A 27386-nucleotide genomic window follows, 5' to 3' on the forward strand; every position below is an offset into this window, starting at 1 on the left:
ATATTCAATTAAGTACATACATTACGAAAGTCATTTCCAAAGTACATCTCTGTACAGAGAAAATAGTGTAATTTCAACATCAAATAGTATACTTTTTGCACTTCCACCCTTTGAAGACTTACCCGAGTTTATTTTTGGGCAGGTGTCTATGGTAAATGTGTGCTCTAGCATCAGCGGCGTGTCCCAACGGGTTGATCTGATTTTTTTTTTACCCCTGACCTTTGATCTCATGACCAAACATCCTCCCAAGAGAATCGGTGTAAGGCAGTACAGTATGTACATGTACTAAGTTTCATGAAGACATGAGAACAATTTCTCTTATATGGAGGAATAAGTGAAATTTTAGCATTTTCACTAGACCTTTGACCCTTAACATTTGAGTCCATGGCCTGAAACTTTGTCCAGTGAACCCTTACCTGGTGAAAACACCTTGAAGTTATAGGTATATGGGGTGAAATGGTGAAATTTTAGTATTTGACCAAGACTGATGACCTTTGACCTTGAGCATGTGCATTCAAAGGTTGACAGGCACAGCTTGGTTCATTCATACATACGTATGCCTAGTTTTATTTAGATACCTCAAATGGCGCTTAAGTTACGCTGTCCACAAAATTGATTACGGATGGATGTAAGGACAGACTGACAGATTGACGGACAACCCAAAAACAGAACGCCTCTGGCGACACTTTGTAGTAGAGGAATATAAAAAAAAAGATTGATCAAAAGTCAAGATGGCGTCTTTCTATGTATCAGAACATAGCAAAACAAACTGATAGCAGCTAAATGTGCATGGAGGATAATGCCATAGGTGATATTACAGCACATGAGGACAATACATCAGACTTACTTATCAATGTTCAGACCTTGCTCTGAAGCGCTGGATATCAGGGCAGCCAGAGCAATCTGTGAAAGAGATGCATTTAATTACACAAACACAGTGAATGGGCAATTGAGCTATAAGAGCAAAGTGTAAAAATATATGTTGACTGCTAGTATAGACATGGCCAAGTAAGTGGACTCTTGGGTATCTCAAAGAAATGCTACAATCCCAGGTGCTTGTATCTTGGTTCATGGCACTATTGTATAACCCCTGCAAGTTAATCAAAGCTGTTATAACTTGAGCAAAAAGGCATTAAAGAGGCATAGTCCCGGTAGTGTAGATGGCGCTGTTGATGATACTGCCGAAGATTACCGAAGTAGAGCTGTCATCAAGAGTAAAGTGCGTAGGTGTTGCTAAGTAACGTTGCCTTTGTTGTCTTCTCTGCGCATCGCGCAGTCTGTAGTAATGCCAGGGTGCGTGCATATGTGCTTGTTATTATGACATCACAAAAGAAGTTTGCTAAAGCTGTCATCCCCCTCAGCCGAATCATGAGCCGAAGTGTGATCGGACCACTGACTACAGTGAATCGGACTTCTTCGGACTCGGGAAAGTGGGCCAAAGCGTAAGCGCCAAAAGAAGTCGATAGCGTAGGTCTCTATAGGAAACTTGCGCCGTGCGCCCGCGTACGCACTTGACTAAAACACGGGGACCATGCACCTTTAAGCGGTCACTATTTCTGTTTAAAAGTGCTCTAGTAAAACGAAGGTACTTTATTTTTAAAGTAATTCACTTATTTACCGAGTGTTTTCTGTAACATTAATGTGAAGGGCTTATAACCTGAGAAGGTGGGCGTGCATACACTACCTAGCATGTACCTTAGAAAGCAACCATTTGGAAATCAAAACTTAAAGTGTGATATCTACTCAACCAGACAGATATTGCACTTGTGAACTTGTACGGATTGCAGCCAACATTAAAGTTGCCTTCTGGCCTAGGCATGTACAATTCATTCTTAGAAACAGACAGCACAAGATTCAATTGCAAACCTATCAGATGTCAAGATTTTTTAGATGAGGTAAATAGAGCATCACTTCGTCACAAAGCTGGTAGAGTACATTATATGTGCACAGCAATATTCATGCATCATTGGATAAACATGTCATATTGAAATTGACTCATCATGCCAGGTAGATGGTGGTTATCACCACACCACATCAAACTAACTTTTACTCAATAGTAGTGTAAGGTAGTTTTATGTATGGTTGATAAGGTTTATAACACCAGTAAGGGGTTTGTATGTAAGTTAAAGGGTTGGAACACTGTATGTATAAGCAGTGTACTAAGCAGTAAGAAACTGTGTGTCACAACAGAATGAATAGAACCCAACTGTGTAGGCTTTGGATTAACAATATAGCACTAGGATTAAGAATATAATACAGGGCACAGCATGTATAGCCTATCTCTACTTCCCAAGTGAGTCACTCTTTTATATCAAAGCAGTATATTGTTCACATGTAACATATACTGGTATAGCTATTAATTAACATGTCTGTAGTCACAGTAACCAGATTGATAAGTATAAACAGAGATACAGTGTATATACAGTGTGACTTGGAGAACAGGGTCAGTCTTGATTCCCACCTTCTTCAGGTGAGGACCTCAGATCTGCTGAAAAAAAACCTAGCCACCCCCTTCGTTGGGTTACGGCTTTTATATCATATATGGGTTATACCGCACTTATACTTGACTGGATATTGTGAATTTGTTTCCATGCTCAAAGAATCTTGTGTTCAATAAACCTGCCGGTGGACTTCAAATAAATGTGTTATGCTTCATCATTGAACTGCTGTTGTTAACACTATCCCACCGCTGCCACCAATGTAACACTCAATGATTTTGAGGTAGCGTGGGAGAGTGTTAACAACAGCAGTTCAATGATGAAGCATAACTTATTTGAAGTCCACCGGCAGGTTTATTGAACACAAGATTCTTTGAGCATGGAAACAAATTCACAATATCCAGTCGTATAAGTGCGGTATAACCCATATATGATATAAAAGCCGTAACCCAATGGAGGGGTGGCTAGGGTTTTTCAGCAGATCTGAGGTCCTCACCTGAAGAAGGTGGGAATAAAGACTGAGTCTGTTCTCCAAGTCACACTGTATATACACTGTATCTCTGTTTTTCTTATCAATCTGGTCACTGTGACTACAGACATGTTAATTAATAGCTATACCAGTATATGTTACATGTGAACAATATACTGCTTTGATATAAAAGAGTGACTCACTTGGGAAGTAGAGATAGGCTATACATGCTGTGCCCTGTATTATATTCTTAATCCTAGTGCTATATTGTTAGTCCAAAGCCTACACAGTTGGGTTCTATTCATTCTGTTGTGACACACAATTTCTTACTGCTGAGTACACTGCTTATACATACAGTGTTACAACCCTTAACAAACTTACATACAAACCCCTTACTGGTGTTATAAACCTTATCAACCATACATAAAACTACCTTACATTAGTATGGCCTTCCCAAAAGAAACATCCTCGTTTCTAAATTCTCAATCAAATACAAAATCGATGGAGTTTGCTAAAATAACATATATGAAACAACTTAAAATATCAAAACTAACAAAACAGCATTCACTTTATAAGAAACATACACAAACATTAAACTTATTAAAAAAAATCAATAACAAAAACTTAATCACAAATCATTTAGATGGTATGTGTTCACTAAATGATATACATGAAGGAACTTATTTGTAGTACAGTACTCTCCGCGTAATCAGGTATAGCTTAAACGGGTACTCCGTTTAATTGGGTAGTATTGTCAGAGTCAGTTCCAATGCACATTAAAATTACCTGATAATCGGGTTGCCTCTGCGCATAAACGGGTAAAAAATTTTCTTCTAATCTAATTTCTACCCACATTTTATCGCAGATATAACACTTTAAGAAATCATGCATGGCAAATTTTTCACAGCTTATCACAATTTCTGCTTAATTTGCAAAGAAGACCGATCATTTTGGGAGTGATTAAACATGCAAACACTTGTACACATACCGACTTGCCACACAAAAACGAACATTACAAATGAAGGGGTCGGTGCAATATAATGCTAACCCACACTTCTGTCAAAATTGAGTTGCATTTTCATAATCCTTATCCTTCATTCTCACCTCCGTGAAAATATCATATTTGAATTCAACCAATAAGATGGTAAAAAATGCATGCATTCATGTTTTATAATGTACAATGTATGGACTTTTCAAACATTCAACAACGATTATCTCAAAATGACTATTGTGTGGCTTAGCACTATAGTGCACCTACCCCTTCAAATGTAGCTGGCACTCACAACTGCATAGACTGACAGGAGTTGAACACACTTGTGCTCCTGCCTTGCTCCGTAACAACATTCACAATACGAGAAGCTTGCAACGAAAATCAGGCCATGTACCATCTGGCCAGCTCCATATAATTTTGCTTATCCCCAGTCACTTCTCGAAAAGTAACCCGACGTTCTACGCGACTTATACACGCAAAGAGATGTGTTCATTTGGGAAAACGTCTGCGTGTTCAAAAAGCGAGGAGTCTATAGTCAAACGACAAAGTGTTCTGAAGACATACTAGTATTTGTTCATAAAAAAAGACTGTAAATTATATTGCTCGTGACTGAGCAAGTGCAAGGTATCTATAATGTGCCGTGCAAGCATGGGCGTTAAGCATACAGCGTAGGTGTTTGGTGCAGTATACAATGCATGTAAATACACATTGTGTGTGTCAATTGTGAATGAGACGTGTTCTTCTGTTAATCGGGTACTCCGCTTAATCGGGTAAGAAACGCTCTGCCCGAGCATACCCGATTATGCAGAGAGTACTGTATAGGACGAATGTCTATTATATGGAAAGCAATAGATATGAATAATAATAGGTAAAGCACCATGCAAAATTAGAAACATAAAAATGAATGGCAAATGACAATGGTGTCTCATAGCGGAAAAGGGATTAGGACACATGTAGAGAAACGCAAAAAAAAAACAAAAACACATAAATTACTGTATGTCAAATGAAGCGTCTAATACAAAACATCAAGATGGATTAATAACCACAGTAATATGAGAAAACAAACGAAGTTATTAAACATAGACGTAATTGTTTGTCTATCGAATTTGGTCATTGCATCTTTTAGCACACCTTTGAATGACCAGTTCAAGCAAGGACTTGGTTCAAGGGTTAATCTCGTAAGTTTGACCCATATCCATAGCTAGAGAGACTGGCCAGGCATGAATAAATGGAAAATGCACACAGCTGCACCAACATGCCAAGGTAGACTTCATGATGTGCAAATTCTACAACTGGAGCTACTGGGGATACACCAAAATTTTACACTACTCATTGAAAAACTTTGGTTTCTCTTGCCTCACAATACGGATTACTACTTGTACAGGTACTTCAAACAACAAATGACGCAGATATGATTCACACTGATCCTCAGAATATCATAAAAATAAATACCCATTGGTGATGTTTTGTGATACACAACTAGCTGTGACTAAAAACACAGGCTAACAGTACATTTATGGGCCACAGCAGGAGCTGATATAGAATAAAAACTCTCATGTTTTGCAGGCTTGTCACACCCGACCCCCTCCGCATTATTATTTAGGGTATCATATGCTTGTTCCCTCCCTTTGAAAGCACCCTTTTATCTGCACAGCCAAAATTTCTTCTGTGTTTTCTGCCTTTGAGATCCTCCTAAATAAGGAACACTGTTAAATGAACCCCCTATCTCAGGTAAGCTCTCACCCCTTATCTCAAGACAGACAACCCTACCCTATGTCAGTTAAGCTGTCAATATACAATACCTTTAATTAGGAGATAATATTTGTGTATGAATTCAAAATGGGGTCTCTGAACTCATTAAAAAAAATGAAATCAAAATCTTATGATGTGTTTGATATATATTTTTAAAGATTTCAAAGGTATTTTATAACTCCCTTTTTAAAGTTATCGGGAGCACCAAAGAGAAAGATAAAAACACTGCCTAAACGAAATCTCCAGGTAAGAAGTCAAATACACCTCTTTGGTTTTTTGCTGCCAAGACTGCGTACCTGTGACGGGGAACACAGGAGGCAGGAATCTGTACTCTGTGACCTGGACAGGAACTCGTCTGCATTCTTCCGCAGCAGCTCTGGATTCCTCAGAGCTGGAAATCTTGTCTGCAATTAAGGGTACAAAGTGATACGGATTAAAGCACACCAGGAGGTTCATCTGCTCTACCCAGAGATGCTGTAGCACACCAGTCTGAGGATACCTGCTATCGTGTCTCACCATTTGCAAAGATTTCAAAGAAAACATGCATTAAATTTGTCTCTATTGTTGAAAAATATGTGACCCGCTACAACAAAATGGTCCTAAAGTCGTGCACGGTCGAAGCCGTGAAAATCGAGTTTGAAGTCAGAGCATCAAAATTGGTCAAAACTTACGATTTTCTGATTTTGACATATTATTGTAGTCTGACATATCTTCTATCATCTGCCGAAATTTTGAAGCAAAATGGTGAAAGGAAAGACCAAGAAATAGCGTTTTTCTGGGCCATGTTTTTTGGCGTTTCAACGAAGCAGAAACTGGTTCCAAAATTTGGATTGAGCGCCACAGATAGGCTCCGCCCCTAACAACGACCAGAGTGATCTCATTGGTCAGTTTGCTTCTTGCCGCTAACCGAAGCGTGAAGCTCACACACTGCCCAGTCGACTATTGCGTGCAGGCGGGGTGCGCTATGCCCAGCCGTTTCTCCTGGCATCCTGGTCACTGATTGGTCGGTGAGGAGACCGCCGACGATGTGCTTGAATGAGCATTTCGGGAGTTGCTAGGGCTTGCCTTCTATTGTCCGGAGGTGAAAACTGACTTGCGTGTCCCTTGATCGCGATTGCGTTGCAAGGAAAACTTTTAGGGTGCTTTTCTCGAAACAGTAATTTCCCAGACGTCTCGACATGCTCTCTTTTAAACATCGATATCTCCGCAGCCGATTATTTTTATAAGATGTGTTATATATCAATTTAAAGCAGAAAGATGAGGAAATTATGCCATGCAATTTTCAAATAATTGACCTCGCCCGACTTTAGGATCATTTTGTTGTAGCAGGTCACATATGCCATCATGACATTACCACATAATGTAATTTTTATGCTTACATTGAGCTTGACATCACTACATCATTTTAATAAAAATTCTGCCCTATATCAAAATTCAATGAAACTTCTATCATTTTGTTTACTTCACTTTATTTTACTTTTAGCAAAAATAAACTTAACTAGAATTATCACTGAAGGTGATTAATACCCCCGCCCTAGTGTCGCTTTATAGTATGTGATGTCATGAGGGCAGTGACATTAATACCAAGTTTGTGCACTTGTCGAATTGGAAACAGAATAATTTTAGTTTACTGTACAATTACAGAGTTGACACTGAGTTCCACAAGGTTTGGGTAAAAAGTGTGGTTACCATGGCAATGCATTGTCTGATACAAACACAAGGGACATTTTGCATAACTACACTTAAAGACAATCATACTAACCAAATTTGACCTTCATAGCTTGGATGGTTTATTTTGATACAAAAATGAATGGTTACCATGGCAACACATTTTCCTTAAACTAACACATTGTGTCTTGCAAAACTACACTTCTAGATCATGATACATACTAAATTTGATTTTAATTGCTTGAATGATGGAAAAGTTATTCGATCTGCAAGGTTTTGGTAAAATTGTGGTAACCATGGCAATGGTTTGTGTGACAAACACAAAAATTATGTGTTCCACATCTATACCTCAGGGCCATAATGCCTACCAAGTTTGGTTTCAATTGTTTGAAAACTGGAAGAAGTTCACTCCACAGGATAAAAAAAAAAAAGCGGTTACCATGGCAATGCATTGTCCGATACAAATACAAAGGACATTTTGCAAAACTACACTTCAAGAGCATCATACACACCAAATTTCACCTTCATAGATTAAATGAGTCAATTTGATACAAAAATGAGTGGTTACCATGGCAACACATTTTTCTTATATTAACACATTGGTGTCTTGCATAACTACACTTCCCGATCATCATACATACTAACTTTGACTTTAATTGCTTGAATGATGTGGAAGTTATTCAATCCATAAGGTTTTGGTAAAATTATGGTTACCATAGCAACGCTTTGTCCGACAAACACAAAAATTATGTGTTGCACATCTATGCCTCAAGGCCATAATGCCTCCCAAATTTGATTTAGATTGCTTCAAAACTGTGGAAGTTGTTCATTCCACAAGATTTTGAAGAAAACAAGCGGTTACCATGGCAACGCTTTGTCAAGTACAAACACAAAGAGTGTCTTGCATAACTACACCTATAGATCATCATAGATACCAATTTTGAAATTGATTGCTCAAATACTATGGAAGTTATTCAATCCACAAGGTTTTGGTAAAATTATGGTTACCACGGCAACGCATTGTCCGACAAACACAAAAAACATGTCTTGCACATCTATACCTCAATACCCTAAGTTTCATTTAAATTGCTTCAAAACTGTAGGAGGAGTTCGCGACGCAAGATTTTGCAACAGACCGACCGACCGACCGCTCGACCAACATCACAGTGATTCCTATATACCCCCTTCACACTACGTGTGGCGGGGGTATAAAAATGGATTGGAATCTCACTTTGGATGTGTGCAGCATGATTTTCACCTACACTGGCGACACCTTAAATAATACATGAGCTTGTCCTTGTGTATACCCTGGTACACTTTATCCCCCTTGATGATGTCAGGCATCTTCTTTACAGAATGGGTAAAGAAAGTGCTTTTCACAAGAGTGCTGACAGGTATCTGAAATTTAATCCAGACCATTATGACCTACTTCAACTTCAAGGGGTCATTATAACTAACCATTTCTCAAATGGAGTTTGCAAAACAGACCTCAGGGTTTTCATTGTGCCCTTTTGCTGGAAGCAAACTGGATATTTCTTTCACCAGTTGTAACTTTTTCACACATTGAACCTGCACTTAGTATCATACGGGCCAAAGCTGTTGTTTCCGAACAGAGGAAAGCGTGGGGTTTGAATTCCAAGGACCTCAAAATTGTAAGGCAAACATGCTAACGATCGAACCAACTTGCAATGGTACTGTAGCAATAAGCGATTGATACCGACTGCTTGCTGTTCCTCCAGGTGACTAGAAATGGTCAGCAATCAATATTGATTTGCACATTACGCCATACAAATAAACAGTGAAGTAAGGGCTGAGATAGCCAAGAAATGCACACCTAAGTTGGTGACTCACCTTGACATCAATGAAGAGGCCCTCTAGAGGCCTGAAGGGGTTATGGACAGTCAGGTGGTAATTGAGGTGCTGCATGACGAGGAGTTCGTGATTCAGAATGAGCTCTGCCATCCTTTCCTGCTCCTCGGGTCGAAGGTTACCACAGAACTGTGATATCGACACATTAAATTCCTCAACCTTACAGGCCAAGTACGCGCAGGTCAACCTGACGGCCAATGAAAATAATTTTTTAAAAAGGTGTTATTCAGTAGCAAATTTTCAATATCTTCAATAGTGTCATCAAATACCCCATTGAAAAATGTATGGGCTCTTTTATATATATGCTTGGAAATGCAAAAGGTTTATAAAGATGTTGCCTCAATTCAGTGTTTTTCAATTCTATACACTGTGAATCAAGAGTGAAACTCTGCAATACAACTTTGAACAGTTTCCAAAATCTTACAGGGTGTTTGATAAGTTTTGTCAGAAACGAAGATTTCAGATTTGATTAAAAAATAATAATACCTTAGTGACTATAAAAATTCATTAGATTCTGTTTATTTGGGATTTAAGCCCTTTAACATAACAAAACCACACAATATAGCATGCACGGTTATATTAATTTTATTGCAAAGGATTTAAACTTTTCAACATTGCATATGATTTACACTATTCATGGCTCTGCACTTTCTTTCAGAAAACAATGTTCCTAACCACACATTACATCATACATCAAAACAATAGGCATCAAAGTTGTACACAGCATATCCTCAGTGATACCAAATACATTGACATCTGTGTACCTAAATCTCCAGCAAGCTGTAATTGCCATCTCTGGGCAACAAGCCCTGCCTATTATAGAGCAGAACATACTCACATGATGTACTTGGGATGGTAATCCATGACAGTATTGTTGACGTAGAACCTCTTGAAGTAAGTGCATGACGTTCCCTGGATACAACATGTCAAAAGGTCAGACATTTCAAAAATGAATGACTGGATGGTGACAGCCAGTGTTTATCAATCCACATCATGATATTGATTATAGATCATTTTAAATGAGGAAATTATGCATATTTTGTGTGAAATTATCACCCAAATTTTTAATGCCACTGACCAGGTGTCGGCGATAGCTGGTATGGCTGTGAACGCACAAGATGCACGGAAAGGAATGAAAATGCCAGGTAAAGCAAAGTACTGATAACATCTAACATACCAGTTCTTTTGGAAGCCTTTGTTGGTTATAACACCATGTTCATGGACACTAGCTAACACTAATAGGACTGTCAAGTTTTAGCTCTTATCTGACAAGACTGTTGCTGTCTTACCACATATACACTCTCTCAAGAAAATGCCTACTCTCCTGGTAAGATTTTGAAATATGGTTCAGATTGCCTCAACAATAGGAATTCTATTAAAGGCCTAATCTGATTTTATCTTAATTGGTACTGTATGTAGCAGAAATGGTCATTGATAGGAAACAAAAATGATGCCAGTGAATGTGATTTTAGTACACTGTACTGGCACAAGTAGTTGCAGGACCTTTAAAGTGTACCAACACCCTGGAAATCAATTTTTTGTACAACTAGAATACACAAAACAGCCATAATTCACCTGTGATTGCCCCTGAAAGTATACATACTGATAAATCAGATCACATATCTGTAACAATTTGGCAGTTGTGCTCTGCGCATTTCAGTTCTGCTCAGTAAGTGCCGGTACTAATATGTATGTGTTCTAGATATACACGTATGTTTTTACGAATAATATCGAGATTCCATGCCGATTGGTTAGCTGATCAGGCGCACACATTGATTATCACTATCGTTCAAGATGTGTTTGGACAAAATATCAATAGCGCGATCATTTGATTGAAAATATTGGGTGATCAACCAGTCTGTTTCAAGTCGTTTGTGTTTTTTTATACTCTTAAAATTTACATCTAAACTCCAATAAATAAAAATTGGAGTGACAAAAAATCTAATATTTTTTGAGAGGGCATGTCTGAAGTATATTCTACAAATATAGCAAGCATACTATTCAAGGTATTGGTACATTTCAATTACAATGAAACGAAAACTAGGAGTGGAAAGAACAATGGGCAGTAAATATTGAGAATCATGAATTGTTTGTGCCTGAACACTTTCCACTCTGGCTGTAGTGTGTCTACAACCTTCTGAACGGGGAATTACAACTTTAGGTCAATTTTCATCCACTTCAATGCACCAACTAGCTGCCAACACAAGACAGATAAAGTTGCTTGCTGAATCTCAGTGGTATAGTGCAAGCACTCTAGCCCTTGGCTTCATTCTCAGTGGGCACGAATAAGTTAAACACTTTGTGTCTCAGAGTAGCACTTTGTAACCATCCACGTATCTATCTACCAGTATAACTTACAACCTACAGATAGAATATCAAGGTGTGAGTCACAAGTGGTCTAATACATGTGTGAACCGTATTTGATAAATCACCTCCCCCGTGAAAGATTCACAACATAGCCCTTCGATCTGCAGGTTATATGTCCTTGTAATCTGTAAGAGTATTTGCATTTTAAAGGGATACATACACAGTTTGAATTTCATTCAATCCCAACACCATGAAAATCAGAAACTAAGGCCTAAATAAGTAATCTTTAATCCTGGGAACACCCACCCCCACATTAAAAAGAAAAATGTATAAATAATCAGCTGCTAATATCCTAAATTACCTTATTCACTTGTACATTGTACTATTACTCATGTTTGATATATGCTGATACCACGTAAGACATAAATGTAGTGGCATTACTGAAGTACCTACATGCGAGCAGTATTCTCTATTATGGTTGATACAGCAGCAGGTGCTTGGTAAAGATAATGCCACAAACCTCTCAATACAAACATGAGAAAAAAAAAGTAGCATTGTAAAACAAACTTGGTATAAATGGGCCCTGATTGTGCACTTGTACAAACTATACATGGTATTGCTCCGTAACTTATGCCATTTATCTTATTGTTGCTTTATTCTTATCTCATTGTTTTAATATTTAAATGTATTCACATATGTGCACAAATTCACATATCAGAAACTCTATTCTATAACAGATTAAGTCAATTCAAAACAAAACTTATTTTTTCCTTTGCAGTTACTCTGTTGCAAAGAAATTTGAGCAGCACATGGTGGAAAATGTGTTATCAAAAACAGTACCCCCTGGAGATAATCATGCAATCGTCATCACTTCAATACCAGAATTTGACATTCAAATGAACAAACATCATTCACTAGCAATACAGTCATATTTACAGCCCACATGAGCGAGAAATGACAAGGCATTTTACAAATTCATGCAAAAGCTAACCAGTTTCTTTCAACAAATAAAGCCAAAACAGTACTGAGGCTTTGAAACATCAAGTTTGCTAGGGAAGAAAGGTTGAGTATACCACCTTGTGGAATTCATTTCATTTCGATATCTACTACATAAAAGTTCAGCAACAGCTAAGGAATGAGACTACAGTTTGATCCACAAATGCTTCAGATTTTGTTTTGTTTTGTTTTGTTTTTTGTTTGTTTGGTTTTTTTTTTCGATGGTGGACCAGCACTTCAAATTGTCATTACACAGAAAAGGAATTGTGTTTATATTCATTTGGTATTTTCACTGTCTGGTAGAATATCTTAGATTGCAAACATGATGCATAACTATTACAATCAGCACAATGTAGGTTAAAAAACTCAGGGTTCATAGGGTGTGTTGAAAAAGGTGATTTAATCTAAATGTGATTTGTTCTTCAAACAGAAACCAATGGACTTACCAAAACAGCGGGGGGCATTGGTGGCTGGAACTTCTTGCAGAAATCTCTCAGACAGAACTCATATGACTCGCAGAGAGTTCTCTCCTCTGACTCACTCAAAAAGAAAGTTGAAGGGTCTTTACCCTGAGACAAGATACAAGATAGAATGTCGTTATTGTGGAAAACTTGTAATCTAATATTGTTACTCTGTCAAGTTATCATTTAAATTTATTGGGGGAAAAAAAAACTAAGTAAATCGACAATTCAAAGTTTCATAGACCTGCAAGGCACCAAGCAGAACACATAATATTTAATCAAGGTTTCACTTTTCAATGTCTATCATCATTGTCTTTTACTTAAAGTGCTAAGTGCCATTCAAAACAATGATCTAAGAACTTGCAACCAAAAAGTGATAAAGAAAAGCAAGATACCAGTTTGCTCTTTGGGGTGGTGTATAACATTGAAACATCACAGGTTTATGTCACAAAATGCTCAGACGCTTGATATTTTTAGATATTGTGACACATCCTGTGACAGTTCATTCAATCATTCAGTTTGGTTTTATTAGTCTTAATCATCAAAAAGTCTGAAGACTAAAAGTGTGAGTTTACTTCAAAAAAACAAACTAAAATACACACGCACACACACACACATTCAAAGAATGTAAATTTATATTCATAATAAGATTGCAAAGCATACAAAACAAATATATGTACATTTAAAAGTCACATCCCAAACAGTTCCTGTAATCATACTATTAGGTACTTTACCATTACATTTACTCAACAGCCTGTCAGCACGTTGCACTGCAGTTCTAATCCCAATATGGTTGAAGGAGGTCCAGTGGCTGTTGATTTACTTTACAATGTAAGCAAATCTTAAAGAAAACCATGACCTTCCTTGGCCAACTAGTGGCAAACATCACAACTGGACATATTGAATCCAGAATGTATTTCACAATTTTACAGCAATGCGTACTTACAATGGGTTAAATAAATTTTTTTTGGCTTTTGTTAAGTTTGGTTTGAATGTTAACCTTTAAACCTAATCCATACATAACTCATGCGACCAAACATTCAGTCAGTTCAAAGAATATGTCAGATTCAGCAATTTTCAATAAGCCTGTTGCATGCTATCCTACACAAATGTCACAAAAAAAAAATCATTTTTTTTTTCCACTATTGGGTCTAAACAGTCACATCACTAACATGACCCTTTCACCTCTCCTCATACAAACCTGTGCTTTTGCTGCATGCTCATCCCTATATCTGCGGTTAGCAGCACTCCGTTTCTCTGCCAATTCCTCAGCAGAAGAGAAAGTCCATTCTCTTTTCTGGCTGCTGGTATGATACATTTCTCCTCTTGTTTGGTGCGGTTTCTCTTGGCCTTGAGAGGGGTGGGGGCTGATGAATGCTACTTGTCAAAAAGGACTTTTTCCTACTTGTCAAATTCCCCCTATGATGAATACCAAACTGCTCCAATCATGAGGTATGCCTTGCCTGTTGATAACAAATTGAAAGCACAAAATGAAAAGAAACATCAACTAAAGATCAATCTGTATGTATTCTTTAATAACATCTACATGCAAAGGAGTAGAAACAAAGCCTTGTAGTCAGAACTATGTGAAAGCAGATTTGTATTCAAGTAAACATCTCAAATTTTGCTTCATCAAAATGCATCAACATTGCACAAAATATTTTCTACCATGCATTGACAAAGAGTTAGGTGGGAAAATAGTGTATTACAAATGAGCTGTCGAAATACAGGCATCCCACAAGGATGCATACTCTCTTCATGTTGTTATCACTCTTCACTAGTGAGAATCAGCTGGATTCTGAAAGTTATTGAAGTTTGCAGACGACACTTGCATCACTGGTTTGATCACAGATAGCAATGAAAACATTTATTATTGAGAAAAAGTAGCGAACTTTGTATCGGAATGTAGACTTAGTAAATGTCATTAATGTTGAACACCAAGAAAACAAAAGAAATGATTGTTTATTTCAGGAAAAACGATAACGACATTACTCCACTTCTAATCGGTCATGATGAGATTGAAAGTGTGTCGGAATACAATATCTTGGCACATCAGTCTGGGAAACCCGCTCATGAGGACCGCTCCTGCGTACGAGGACCGCCCCCACGCCTCATAAGGCCCCCTATTCACTTCTATTCATCTCGCATCTGACGTATAAATTGTCGCAATTTTGCACGGTGATTTTTTGTTACACACACATGTCCACTATCCATGATGAAAAGAAGAAAAAATCCTATCTGGTTTTTTTTCTTCAAAAATCGAGTTTTAATCAACCGGTGCAGAGCGCCCATCAAAACACCCGTGTGAATGGTAAAAGATGTCGATTTTACAGTGCACTATTTGTAGAGCCGGGAGAGGGCTCACTTGAATTATATTTTCAAAATAGAGAAAATGAATTTCACATGATTTTGCAATTTTCATAATTTTCAGGACTTTGAAAATAAATGGTGTTATTTTTGCTCAAAATTTAATCCTCTGACTCTGTCTGAGGATCGGATTCAGAGCAACGAAAAATACTACAGCGTCCGGTAACACAGGACTCTCCTACTGCCAGTACTGGAGTACTAAAGTAACGTTACTATACAAAACTAGTTCTAAAGAAAGCATTTACGTTAGATAGACCTAGAGCTAGTATAAACTACTTTAGTTAAGTAACAATTAAACATCAAACACAGATTCAGATACGTGGGGCTGGCTGATCTGAGCGAAGCAACACAAAGCTAAAGTCAAAGATTTGTCTTCTGCTAAAGTCATGCTCGTTCTACATGTTTACCTCAAATTTCATAGTCAAGAAAGTCTAATTACAATCTAATAAGGTCACCAATATATAGGGGAAACGGTCCAAATACTGTTTTCTGTCATGTTCTCACGCGAGTGGCCTCACAGTCACACGAAGCAGACGTCTACGCATGCTTCTTTCCACGGCGAACCGCACGCTGATAATCTGACTTGGAGCTGGTTACTGTATCTGCTGTAGAACGAGAATGTTCGCGTGCATTTTAATTTCGCGAATTTCGCGAGCGCCAAAATTCGCGAAATTAAAATGCACGCGAAAATTCTTGCCTACACAATATGTATGGGATGCCAGTGGCAATTCGCGAAAATTTCATGCTGCGAGAAAGGCCGTTAACTCCAATTCGTGAAATTTTCATGCCGCGAATATATCGTGTTTTACAGTATACAAGGCGAGCCAGCTTCATAAGTGCGGTATAACACCAGGCGTTTTCACATCAGCCCGATAAAAATCCAAGCTCGAGATATTTTTTCGCAGAAAATAGTCAGCAAAATAGCGCGCAAAATAGCGCGCTATTTCGAAACATCGGGCTGATGTGAAAACGCCTACTGCTCCTCGTTTTCACTGTTTACGATCCAACCTCTATCCTCACTCACGGTTACACAATCGTCATGCAGGGGCGGATCCAGGAATTCCGTAAAGAGGGGGCGCGTTTACAAAATTAAAGGGGGCGCACGCACCCCTCCCCAATTTTTTCTTTTTATTTCTTTTGTTTCAACAAAAACAAAATAAAGGTGGGGGGGGGGGGGGGGGCATGCGCCGGTTGCTGTCCTTCCTGGATCCGCCACTGTAGGCCTACTGTTTCAAGTTCAAGTTTCAAGTTTATTCAAAGTTTCCGCAATACAAAAATTACGTAAGAACAATAATATGTAACAAGGAATACATTGTTGAATATACAAGTATGCGATTAAAACAATTTGCAGAATATTTGAATATTTGAATACTGGTCATGTATTACTAGAAGTACACAGTACTAGTAGTATAAGTTCCTATAATCTGCGTTTGTGACTGAATGTGCCCAATAAGACGATTCTCTTGTCATTAGTGTTTTAAATTCCATATGACCATAGCCTTATTTAGGGCCTAAATGTTTCAATTCAAATTAACTTGGGCTTTCATGTTAAACGGACGAGGGCGACTCGATCAATCATCTACTAATATCATAGTCGGTTAGTTGTTTGGGTTTAGTAGTTAGTCTGTTTATTTGTGTTTTTGTTGTATGTTTGTGTGCATAGGCCCTACATAATGTCTGTTTCTATTAAGATAATCAGGAGGATTGTCTGCATTTATTCATTTTTAGGCGCTTTGGCTCTATTTCGATTGTCCTGTATAAGTTAGGCCTATTATACCTTTAAAGGAAACCAAAACCCAAAGAGAAATGTGGACAGAGTGATAGCAGCAACATTAGTAGAACACATCAGTGAAAGTTTGAGGAAACGGACAATCGATGCAAAATTATGAATTTTTAAAGTTTTGTGTTGGAACCGCTGGATGAGGAGACCATACTATATAAAAACGTCATGTGTGGACAAAGAGCTTTTCCCCAGGAGAAAAATCTCTTTGTGTGTGGACAATATAAAGAAAATATAAAGGGAATTCCACGAAAATTCACTTTTGTAGCATAAGGAAAGAGCACTTGACTAACCGCTTTCAGGAAGCGGGGGAATATTTGCTACTCTTAACATATGTCAGTATCAAGTTGATGGAATGTGTAATTTTCATGAAAAAAAAAGAATTATGTCGTGGAATTCCCTTTATATTTTCTTTATATTGTTGTCCACACAATGTCATGACGTCATGAACTAGTAGTCATGAACTCTGCGTGTAGTTATCACTGGTTAAGACTTTAAAATCATTCGTGATGTCACATGTAGGGCAAAAAAGAAAAGAAAAGAAAAGGAAGAAAAATGCCGAAAGAACTTTCCACTTTTTATGACACGTTGTAATGACATAATCATACTAAAGGGGACAAATAGCCCAAAAGTTGTGTGTAGACCTATATTGAGTGAATATGAATGCCACAACAGAATTAGTGAAGTTTGAGGGAAATTGGACAAAGGCCCTAGATTCTTTAAAAGTTATGAGAGGACTACAGTTCGTGTTCATGTATTGCAAATGATACAAAGAAAATGCAAAGAGAATTCCAAACATTTTATTCGTAAGTGTAGGCCATTCTATACTACTAGATAAGTAAGCCCTATAGGCCTGATGATACACAAATATAAGAGGTATGTCGAACAAGTGTTCGGAGTTTTGTAGATATATGCTATGAAAAATTAAAATAAGTTGAATTCTCTATTATTTATATAGCTGTTCTCAGCGACAACACGAACGATGAAGTAGCAATCGCGGAACCGAAACTTTAAACACCGATAAAATTAATATTGCACGTATTGTCCGGTTTTCCTCAAACTTCAGTGATTGTGCTCTAAATGTCACTGGTTCTATACAAATATTTCTGCCGATTCACGCAATCCACGTAGGCCTACAGTGCACTCCTGTCAAAACAAACAAGGTTATAAAAATAATTAGAGATATAGATCTCTATACAGTATGCCCCCCCCCCAAAAAAAAAACAAAACAAAACAAAACAAAACAAAACAAAACAAAAAACACACATTCGGATTTTCGCATTGATAACTTTCAATGTGATAAAACTGTCCAAACGCTAGGCCAGAGTCTTGAAATAGGACCCTACATTCTATGATAGCTATTTATATTTTGCAGAAAATCACATTTTATTTGGTTAAGTGGTCACAGAGAAATGTGGACCGTTGTAAAGCATATTATGGGTCTCATTCTTCCACTTGGATGCCGTGGAACTCCATTATGTGTGAACACAATGGAGCAAAACTTGGAGGGAAGGGATTCCTGACATGCTCCACGAAACTCCTCAGTTCTCTTTCACCACTGAAGCAAATTGAATGAGGTTTTCTGTAAGATGTGGGTAATAAGCTACAGTTTCATATACCCTGAAATTGTATTTGGATTGATTCACTTTTTTTTATTTTAAGTTATCAATACGAAGGGTATACCGTCGTATTTTTTATTATTATTATCATTTTTTTCATTAATGGCATCTTTATTCAGGAAATCATTGATCGCAGCCAGAGGCTGAATTACAAATGATCTTACAAAAATAAAAACATACAAATACGGTATTTATGCATATAAAATTACATAATCAAGATAACACAGGCTCATACAAAACAAGAACAATTCAATATTGCATCAATAAAATATAAACAACTGTTATCAATTCGGTTTGTATAAAATAAACTAGGGAAACGCAACGGAGATATGTCCAAAAGAGTGCAGAATACTAATTTCAATAATGATTTATGAAATGCGAAAGTTGTTAAAAAAATATATGATATATGTAAACACCATAAACATAAACGAAAGTGTGTATAATATGATTCATTTCAGTTTCAGTATGCCTCCCCTCCCCCCCCCCAAAAAAAAAAACCCCGATCTCTCTCTCTCTCTCTCTCTCTCTCTCTCTCTCTCTCTATATATATATATATATATATATATATAATTATATATATATATATATATATATATATATATATATATATACATATATCATGGCTCGACACTAACTTTTTTGTTTGGTGGCCCGATGGGGCCACCAAAATCCTAAATTTCAAATTTGTGGTGGCCCGAGAGAAAAATTTGGTGTCCCGAAAAAAACAACAATAAAAAACATTAAAAGTCCTTTTTTTATGAGTCACATATTTAAGATTTATGATAGTAAGAATTAGAAGTTGGACATAATACATAAATAAACTTCAACAAACTTGCAATACTCACTCTCAGGCATTCATTCAGTCCTTTTCATCCATCCTTTGAAAAATTTAACTGCTAATTTCCGGCGCAAAAAGTTACGAATTTATTGACATACTTTTCAAAAAATTTTGGTGGCCCGAGACGGGCCACCAAATTTGCCCTTTTTTCAAATTTGGTGGCCCGACTTTCATTTTTGGTGGCCCCGGGCCACCGGGCCACCGTTAGTGTCGAGCCCTGCATATATATATAAGGTATCAAATGGTTGTCTCAACCTTTCACGTTTAAAAAAGGTGTGTTTCAGGGAGACCCCCTCTCACCCAACGGCGTAGCCAGGATTTCATCTTAGGGGGGGCGGTTAGTCTGCGAGGGAGCGAAGCGACCGAGCCCGAGCGAGCGGAGCGAGCGAGGGGGGAGGGTGTGGGAGGGGGGTGTCCCCCCTCCCACGGTAAGAACCTTTTGCATTTTGATGTTGTAAATGGTGCAATTTGATGCATGTTTTTGCGCGTTATATCGACGTGAAACAGTCCCACTTGTTTAAGGTAGCAGTTTATTTTGATGTAGATTATTATTGAACAATTTGCCTATAAAATGCTATAAGTTAAATACACTTCTTGTATTAATTTTTTTCACTGAATATCATGGACGCGACTGAACCCGAGCAAGCTGAGCGAGTGAAGGGGAGGGGAGGGTGTGTGTGGGAAGGGGGGTGTCCCCCTCCCACGGTGAGAACTGTTTGCATTTTGATGTTGTAAATGGTGCAATTTGATGCATGTTTTTGCGCGTTATATCGACGTGAAACAGTCCCACTTGTTTAAAGGGAAGGTAAACCCAAAAAGCAATGTGGATTGAGTGAAAGCAGCAACATTAGTAGAACACATCAGTGAAAGTTTGAGGAAAATCGGACAATCGATGCAAAAGTTATGCATTTTTAAAGTTTTGGTGTTGGAACCGCTGGATGAGGAGACTACTAGAGGATATGACGTATGAGTGGACAACAATACAAAGAAAATATAAAGGAAATTCAACAAAAATTCACTTTTCTAGAATTATGAAAGAGCAATGGACCAACCTCTTTCAGAAAGCAGGGGGAATAATTGCTACCCTTAACATATGTCAATATCAAGCTAATGGAATTTGTAATTTTCATGAAAAATGGATTTTTGTAGAATTTTCTTTATATTTTCTTGGTATTGTTGTCCACTCATACGTCATAACCTTTAGTAGTCTCCTCGTCCAGCTGTTCCAACACCAAAACTTTAAAAATTCATAACTTTTGCATCGATTGTCCGATTTTCTTCAAACTTTCACTGATGTGTTCTATTAATGTTGCTGCTTTCACTCAATCCACATTGCTCTTGGGGTTTATCTTCCCTTTAAGGTGGCAGTTTATTTTGATGTAGATTATTATTGAACAATTTGCCTATAAAATGCTATAAGTTAAATACACTTCTTGTATTAATTCTTGTCACTGAACATCATGGACGCGACTGAACCCATGGAACCCGAGCTAGCGGAGCGAGTGAAGGGGGAGGGGAGGGTGTGGGAGGGGGGTGTCCCCCTCCCACGGTGAGAACTTTTTGCATTTTGATGTAGCAAATGGTGCAATTTGATGCATGTTTTTGCGTGTTTTAACGAGTTGAAACAGTCCCACTTGTTTAAGGTTGCAGTATATTTTGATGTAGATTATCATTGAATAATTTGCCTATAATAATATGGTATAATTTAAATACACTTCTTGAATTACTTCTTTTCACTGAATATCATGAACGCGACTGAACCCGAGCGAGCGGAGCGAGCGAGGGGGGAGGGGAGGGTGTAAGAACTTTTTGCATTTTGGTGTTGTAAATGGTGCAATTAGATGCATGTTTTTGCGCGTTTTATCGACGTGAAATAGTCCCACTTGTTTAACGTAGCAGTATATTTTAGTGTAGATTATTATTGAACAATCATTTGCCTATAAAATGGTATACGTTAAATACACTTCTTGTATTAATTCTTTTCACTGAATATCATGAACGCGACTGAACCCGAGCGAGTGGAGCGAGTGAAGGGGGAGGGGAGGGTGTGGGAGGGGGGTATCCCCCCTCCCACGGTGAGAATTTTTGCATTTTGATGTTGCAAATGGTGCAATTTGATGCATGTTTTTGCGTGTTTTAACGAGTTGAAACAGTCCCACTTGTTTAAGGTTGCAGTATATTTTGATGTAGATTATCATTGAACAATTTGCCTATAAAAAAAAATGGTATAATTTAAATACACTTCTTGTATTAATTCTTTTCACTGAATATCATGAACGCGACTGAACCCGAGCGAGCAGAGCGAGCGAGGGGGAGGGGAGGGGTGTCCCCCCTCCCACGGTGAGAACTTTTTGCATTTTGATATTGCAAATGGTGCAATTTGATGCATGTTTTTGCGCGTTTTATTGACGTGAAACAGTCCCACTTGTTTAAGGTTGCAGTATATTTTGATGTAGATTATCATTGAACAATTTGCCTATAAAATGCTATCATTTAAATACGCTTCTTGTATTACTTCTTTTCACTGAATATCATGAACGCGACTCATCATGGAACCCGAGAGAGCGGAGAGAGCGAGGGGGGAGGGGAGGGTGTGGGAGGGGGTGTACCCCCTCCCACGGTGAGAACTTTTTGCATTTTGATGTTGCAAATGGTGCAATTTGATGCATGTTTTTGCGTGTTTTAACGAGATGAAACAGTCCCACTTGTTTAAAGTTGCAGTATAATTTAGTGTAGATTATTATTGAACAATTTGCCTATAAAATGGTATCATTTAAATAATCTTCTTGTATTAATTCTTACACTGAATATCATGAACACTGTCTGTTCAGCAGTCAAACAGAAAAAGCATGCACACGAGGGTGTAGATAGGGGCATATCCCCTCCCACACGAAGGTGATTTTGCGTTTTCAGACCTGAAATTCAGCGATCTATTGCAAATTTTTGGTGTAATACTTTTTCATCGAAGTGATAAAATCACGGAATGTAGCTCTTATTCCGAATGTGCACCATCTGTGTGTATGTAAAGTCTAGTGAGGTATATATAGAGGAAGGGGGATTCCTCCTCCTGCTCGCGGAGCTTTTGCGTTTTTAGAATTGAAATAAAGCGATCTGGGTATAGCCACAGTCTATACTTCTATGCATGGTGGAAGGGGGGGGGGGGGAGGGGCGGGGGAGCAGGGAGAAGAGTGTTATCCCCACCCTTCCCTTCCGATCGAGCTTTTGCCTTTTTAAGGTTGAAATTGAGATATCTCATCTACGCATTTTTGATGGAATCATTGACATTTGGGAAATCACACACACACACACACACACACACACACACACACACAAAACTGATTGGGGGGGCTGAGGGAGGAAAGGGTCGATTAAAAGGGGAAATTCCCCTTATACATGAGGGAACCTTGAGTTTTCGGAATATAAGTGATAAGTCTTGTGCACTCAGAATTATTCATAATTTTTTGTAAATCTAAAAAGTGTACTAAGCTAGGGAAAGAGGCACAGAGGGGGAGGGTTTGGGAGGGGGTATCCCCCTCCCAAGCACGAGAGATTTTGCATATTTTGAATTGAAATTCAACGATCTGGTGCACACTTTGAGTGAAATATTCAAAAAATATCTTATTTGATGAAAGGTTGCAAAGGAGACCCGCTTCATGTGCATGCATAGGTACAGTATACGCGCATTTTTTTTTCCGCCTCCCAAATCCCCGGTCCAAATCTTAGGGGGGGGGGGGGCGATCGCCCCCATCGCCCCCCCCCCCCCCCTGGCTACGCCAGTGCTCTCACCTATGATTTTTCTGCTATGTTTCAACCCCCTTATCGAATATCTCGGACAGATGAAGGATAGACTGGGGTATGATCTGAATGGCACCAGAATCATAACAACTCCGTACGCAGACGATTTCAATTTGATCACGAACAACAAAGTACAACATCAAAAAATAATTGACCAGTTGCACTCATACACAGCGTCAATGGGACTTAATGCTGCAGTCTGTCTATCTGCGGTGGTGTCCCGAAAGAGATTGAGTATTCAATCGGCACCAGTGGCGTATCTAGGGGAAACGGCGCCCGGGGCAAGCGCAAAAATTGCGCCCCTAATTTCTCAACCCCAACCCCATCCCGGTAGGGACTTTAACAAAAATCTACATGATATGCTTTTTTCAAGCACTTAAAAGCGGTCTTTTGAGGGTAATTTGCGAATTTTGATAAATCTTGGCGAGCGAGCGCAGCGAGCGAGCTGAAAATTTTTGTATTTCAGCTTACAAAACATGGAATTCTTGCCATTTTTTGCTTATCAAATCTTACAATTCTAATCAAGATATAGTGACGGCCTTATAGATAAGGATTTATATTATCAACAAACTGAGGACTTTAAAAAATACTCTAAATTAGTGCGCGCGAGTGACCCGAAATTTGTATATTTCTGCGGCATCATCACGTTTTGTTCTTATCTCTCTTTTTTATATATATATAAAAAAATTTGGCGAGCGAGCGCAGCGAGCGAGCCGAAAATTTTTGTATTTCAGCTTACAAAACATGGAATTCTTGTCATTTTTTGCTTATTAAATCTTACAATTCTAATCAAGATATAGTGACGGCCTTATAGATAACGATTTATATCAACAAACTGAGGACTAAAAAAAAATACTCTAAATTAGTGCGCGCGAGTGAGCCGAAATTTGTATATTTCTGCGTCATCATCACGTTTTGTTCTTATCTCTCTTTTTTAATATATAATAAAATATATAGATTTTGGCGAGCGAGCGCAGCGAGCCGAAAATTTTTGTATTTCAGCTTACAAAACATGGAATTTTTGTCATTTTTTTGCTTATTAAATCTTACAATTCTAATCAAGATATAGTGACGACCTTATAGATAACGATTTATACCAACAAACCTAAGCAGAAATTTGTATATTTCCGCGTCATCATTACGTTTTGTTCTTATCTTTTTTGATTTTTTTGCGCCCCCTCCCCCCGTATGCTCGAAACCGTTGGTGTCCTCTTTTGATCCAATCGGCGATCGCCTTCAGAACGAAAGAAATTGCAGCCGCTGCTCAGTGAAACATTTTGCCTGCTAAATATTAAATGACATGTGTGAACACAATAGACATTGTCATTTTGTCCGCGTCATCGTCACGTTTTGTTCTTATCTTCTTCTTCCTTTTTTTGATAACTTTTGGCGAGTGAGCGCAGCGAGCGAGCCGAAAATTTTTTATATTTCAGCTTGCTAAACATGGAACTCTTGTCATTTTTTGCTAATTAAATCTTACAATTCTAATCAAGATATAGTGACGGCCTTATATAGATAACGATTTATACCACCAAACTGAGGACTTGAAAAAGTACTGTAAATTAGTACGAGCGAGTGAGCCGAAATTTGTATAATTTCCGCGTCATCATTGCGTTTTGTTCTTATCTTGTTTGATTTGGGGTTTTTTGCCCCCCCCCCCCCCCCCATGTTCGAAACCGTTGGCGCCTTTTGATCCAATTGGCGATCGCTTCAGAACGAAATTGCAGCCGCTGCTCAGTGAAACATTTTGCCTGCTAAATATTAAATGACATGTGTGAACACAATATACATTGTCATTTTGTCTGCGTCATCATCAAGTTTTGTTCTTACCTTCTTTTTTATATATATTTGGCGAGCGAGCGCAGCGAGCGCGCCGAAAATGTTTGTATTTCAGCTTACGGAACATGGAATTCTTGTGTGAACACAATAAACATTGTCATTTTGTCCGCGTCATCATCATGTTTTGTTTTTATCTTGTTTGATTTGGTTTTCTGCCCCCCGCCATTCTCCCTCCCCTCCCCCTTCCGGGCGATTTTTTTCTTCTTCTTCTTCTTCTTCTTCTTTTTTCTTTTTTTCTTCTTCTTCGTTTTTTTTTTCCTTTTTTTTCTTCTTTTCTTCGTTTTTTTTTTCGTTTTTTGCGCCCCCAAGGAGTGGCGCCCGGGGCACGTGCCCCCCTTGCCCCCCCCTAGATACGCCACTGTTGAACGTATTCGTTCAATCAAAGAAAAGTCTCATAAATTTCTGGGTTCGCATATTTTTAGTGGCAAACCAGCCGAAGTATGCGAGTTCGTTCACAATGAAATAATGGTCAAGATGCAAAGAATTGAAGAAACATTTGTCCGTCAGGAGTTTAAGGTTGCCATCTATTCACGTTACCTGCTAAATTCTTTCCGTTTTTTGCTTACAGTTCATACACTGCAAAAGACCCACCTAGATAAACTCGATGTAATGACCGACAAAAAATATCTGAAAAAATGGTTATTAGGTATTCCCGCTCGTGGTGCTAACATCGCCATTGTTCACTTACCCCATGGTCTCAACACCCCAGCCTATCTGACATCTTGACCGCCAGTCTCAATCTCTAGCTTTCACCAGATCGAGAGTCAAAGCTGAGTGTCGTTAACCAAGCGATTGACTCCGCCATTGAAAGAGAGTCAAATTGGGCACGTAAACAGTCCACTGTTGTGCATTGTAACGTAACTCATGGTAAAGTGGAAAACTTACACGTAGTTAATGTGCAGACAAGCTCATGGAACGCAGTAAAGAAAATGGTTAAATAGAGGAGGATACAGTGAAATACTGGACTGATCGAGTAGCGCCACTCTTAGTGCAGGGGAAATTCACATCATTACTGTTACTGGAAAATGAGAATCTAACATGGAAATCGATCATTTATTGTATAACCTCCCCAAAAGAGTTCTCAGTTTCATCATCAATGCGTGTATAGATTCTCTGCCCTCCTACACAAACTTGCACACCTGGGGTAAACGCCTCAGTGATAATGTGTCTTCTGTCCGGGCACCACAGGCACTTTGCATCATATATTATATACTTTCAAACTTCCCAGTTTTTCTAGATAGATACGAGTGGCGTCATAACAACCTGCTGAGGTATATGTATAAAACATTTCTTGAAAATCTGTCCAACGGGACGATTTACACTGATTTAGAGGGGCACTCAATCGCCGGGGGCACCATACCTCCCCATATTCTCACTACAAGTTTGCGCCCAGATTTAGTTATCTTAAGGGAAAAACAAGATATCACGATTGTTGAACTAACTGTTCCCTTTGAAATGAACCTCAAGGATGCGCATCAAAGAAACGTAGAAAAGTATAATTCAATTGTGCGGGATATCCAGGATAAGGGCTACTCAGTGTCATTCCACGTGATAGAAGTCGGGGTAAGGGGCCTAATAGACCGGGGGAACAAAAGCCGTTTAAAGCGAATTCTGAGAACAACAGGTTCAAAGATTCGTCCGAACGAATTTTTCCAGACACTCTCTAAACTCGTCATACTCTCCTCTTTTTCAATATTTTATACCAGGAAAGAGAGAGCTTTGAGGGGAGGTATACGGCACTTAGATCCATGACTTAATAGTTATGCAATATTCACACCCTCCATGAAGCCGAAGTAGAAGTACAGTAATGTTTGCCGGTCTGTAAGTCTGTTTGTAATCATTTCATCTGTCAGTTGTATGTGTTATGTATGTGATATAAATACAGAATATTGTTTGAGGTATGTTATAATTATTGATATAGATATTTATTGTTTGTATAATATACAGGCGCAGATGTTTATGGTTTATAAGTATGTGGTATTGGCTGTAGATTTTTTTTTTCCGGGGGGGGGGGGGGGAGGGGGAGAGGAGGAGGGTAGCCGCAGGTATGAGATGGGGATAGCGGGTGAAAGTTTATTCTGCCGCTGCGGCTGGTTTGGATTTCGCATATTTTTTTTTTTGATGTTTTGTCTTTTGTTGGGAAAGGAAAGGAATTTTAGGTTAAATGATATGTTTGGAAACTTGAGATGAGATTAGC

The 27386-nt window shown here is 38.4% G+C and overlaps 1 protein-coding gene across 1 annotated transcript in view; it reads right to left on the reverse strand.

Moving 5' to 3' along the window:
- The window catches only part of LOC139730938 (cyclin-H-like), a 48373-nt gene extending 32525 nt beyond the window's left edge, over positions 1–15848 (reverse strand). The window contains exons 1-7 of the mRNA XM_071641821.1: positions 15758–15848; positions 14153–14414; positions 12937–13059; positions 10026–10099; positions 9170–9374; positions 5947–6054; positions 848–903 (exon numbers count right to left, since the gene is read on the reverse strand). Coding sequence (XP_071497922.1) covers positions 848–903; positions 5947–6054; positions 9170–9374; positions 10026–10099; positions 12937–13059; positions 14153–14269 — 683 coding nt within the window. The 5' untranslated portion in view covers positions 14270–14414; positions 15758–15848. The remainder of the gene's footprint in view (positions 1–847; positions 904–5946; positions 6055–9169; positions 9375–10025; positions 10100–12936; positions 13060–14152; positions 14415–15757) is intronic.
- Positions 15849–27386: the final 11538 nt, after the last annotated feature.

Source organism: Diadema antillarum, unplaced genomic scaffold, assembly GCF_040938485.1.
Source record: "Diadema antillarum isolate AM-2024a unplaced genomic scaffold, OU_Dant_1.0 seq00000345_RagTag, whole genome shotgun sequence".
Taxonomy (NCBI): domain Eukaryota; kingdom Metazoa; phylum Echinodermata; class Echinoidea; order Diadematoida; family Diadematidae; genus Diadema; species Diadema antillarum.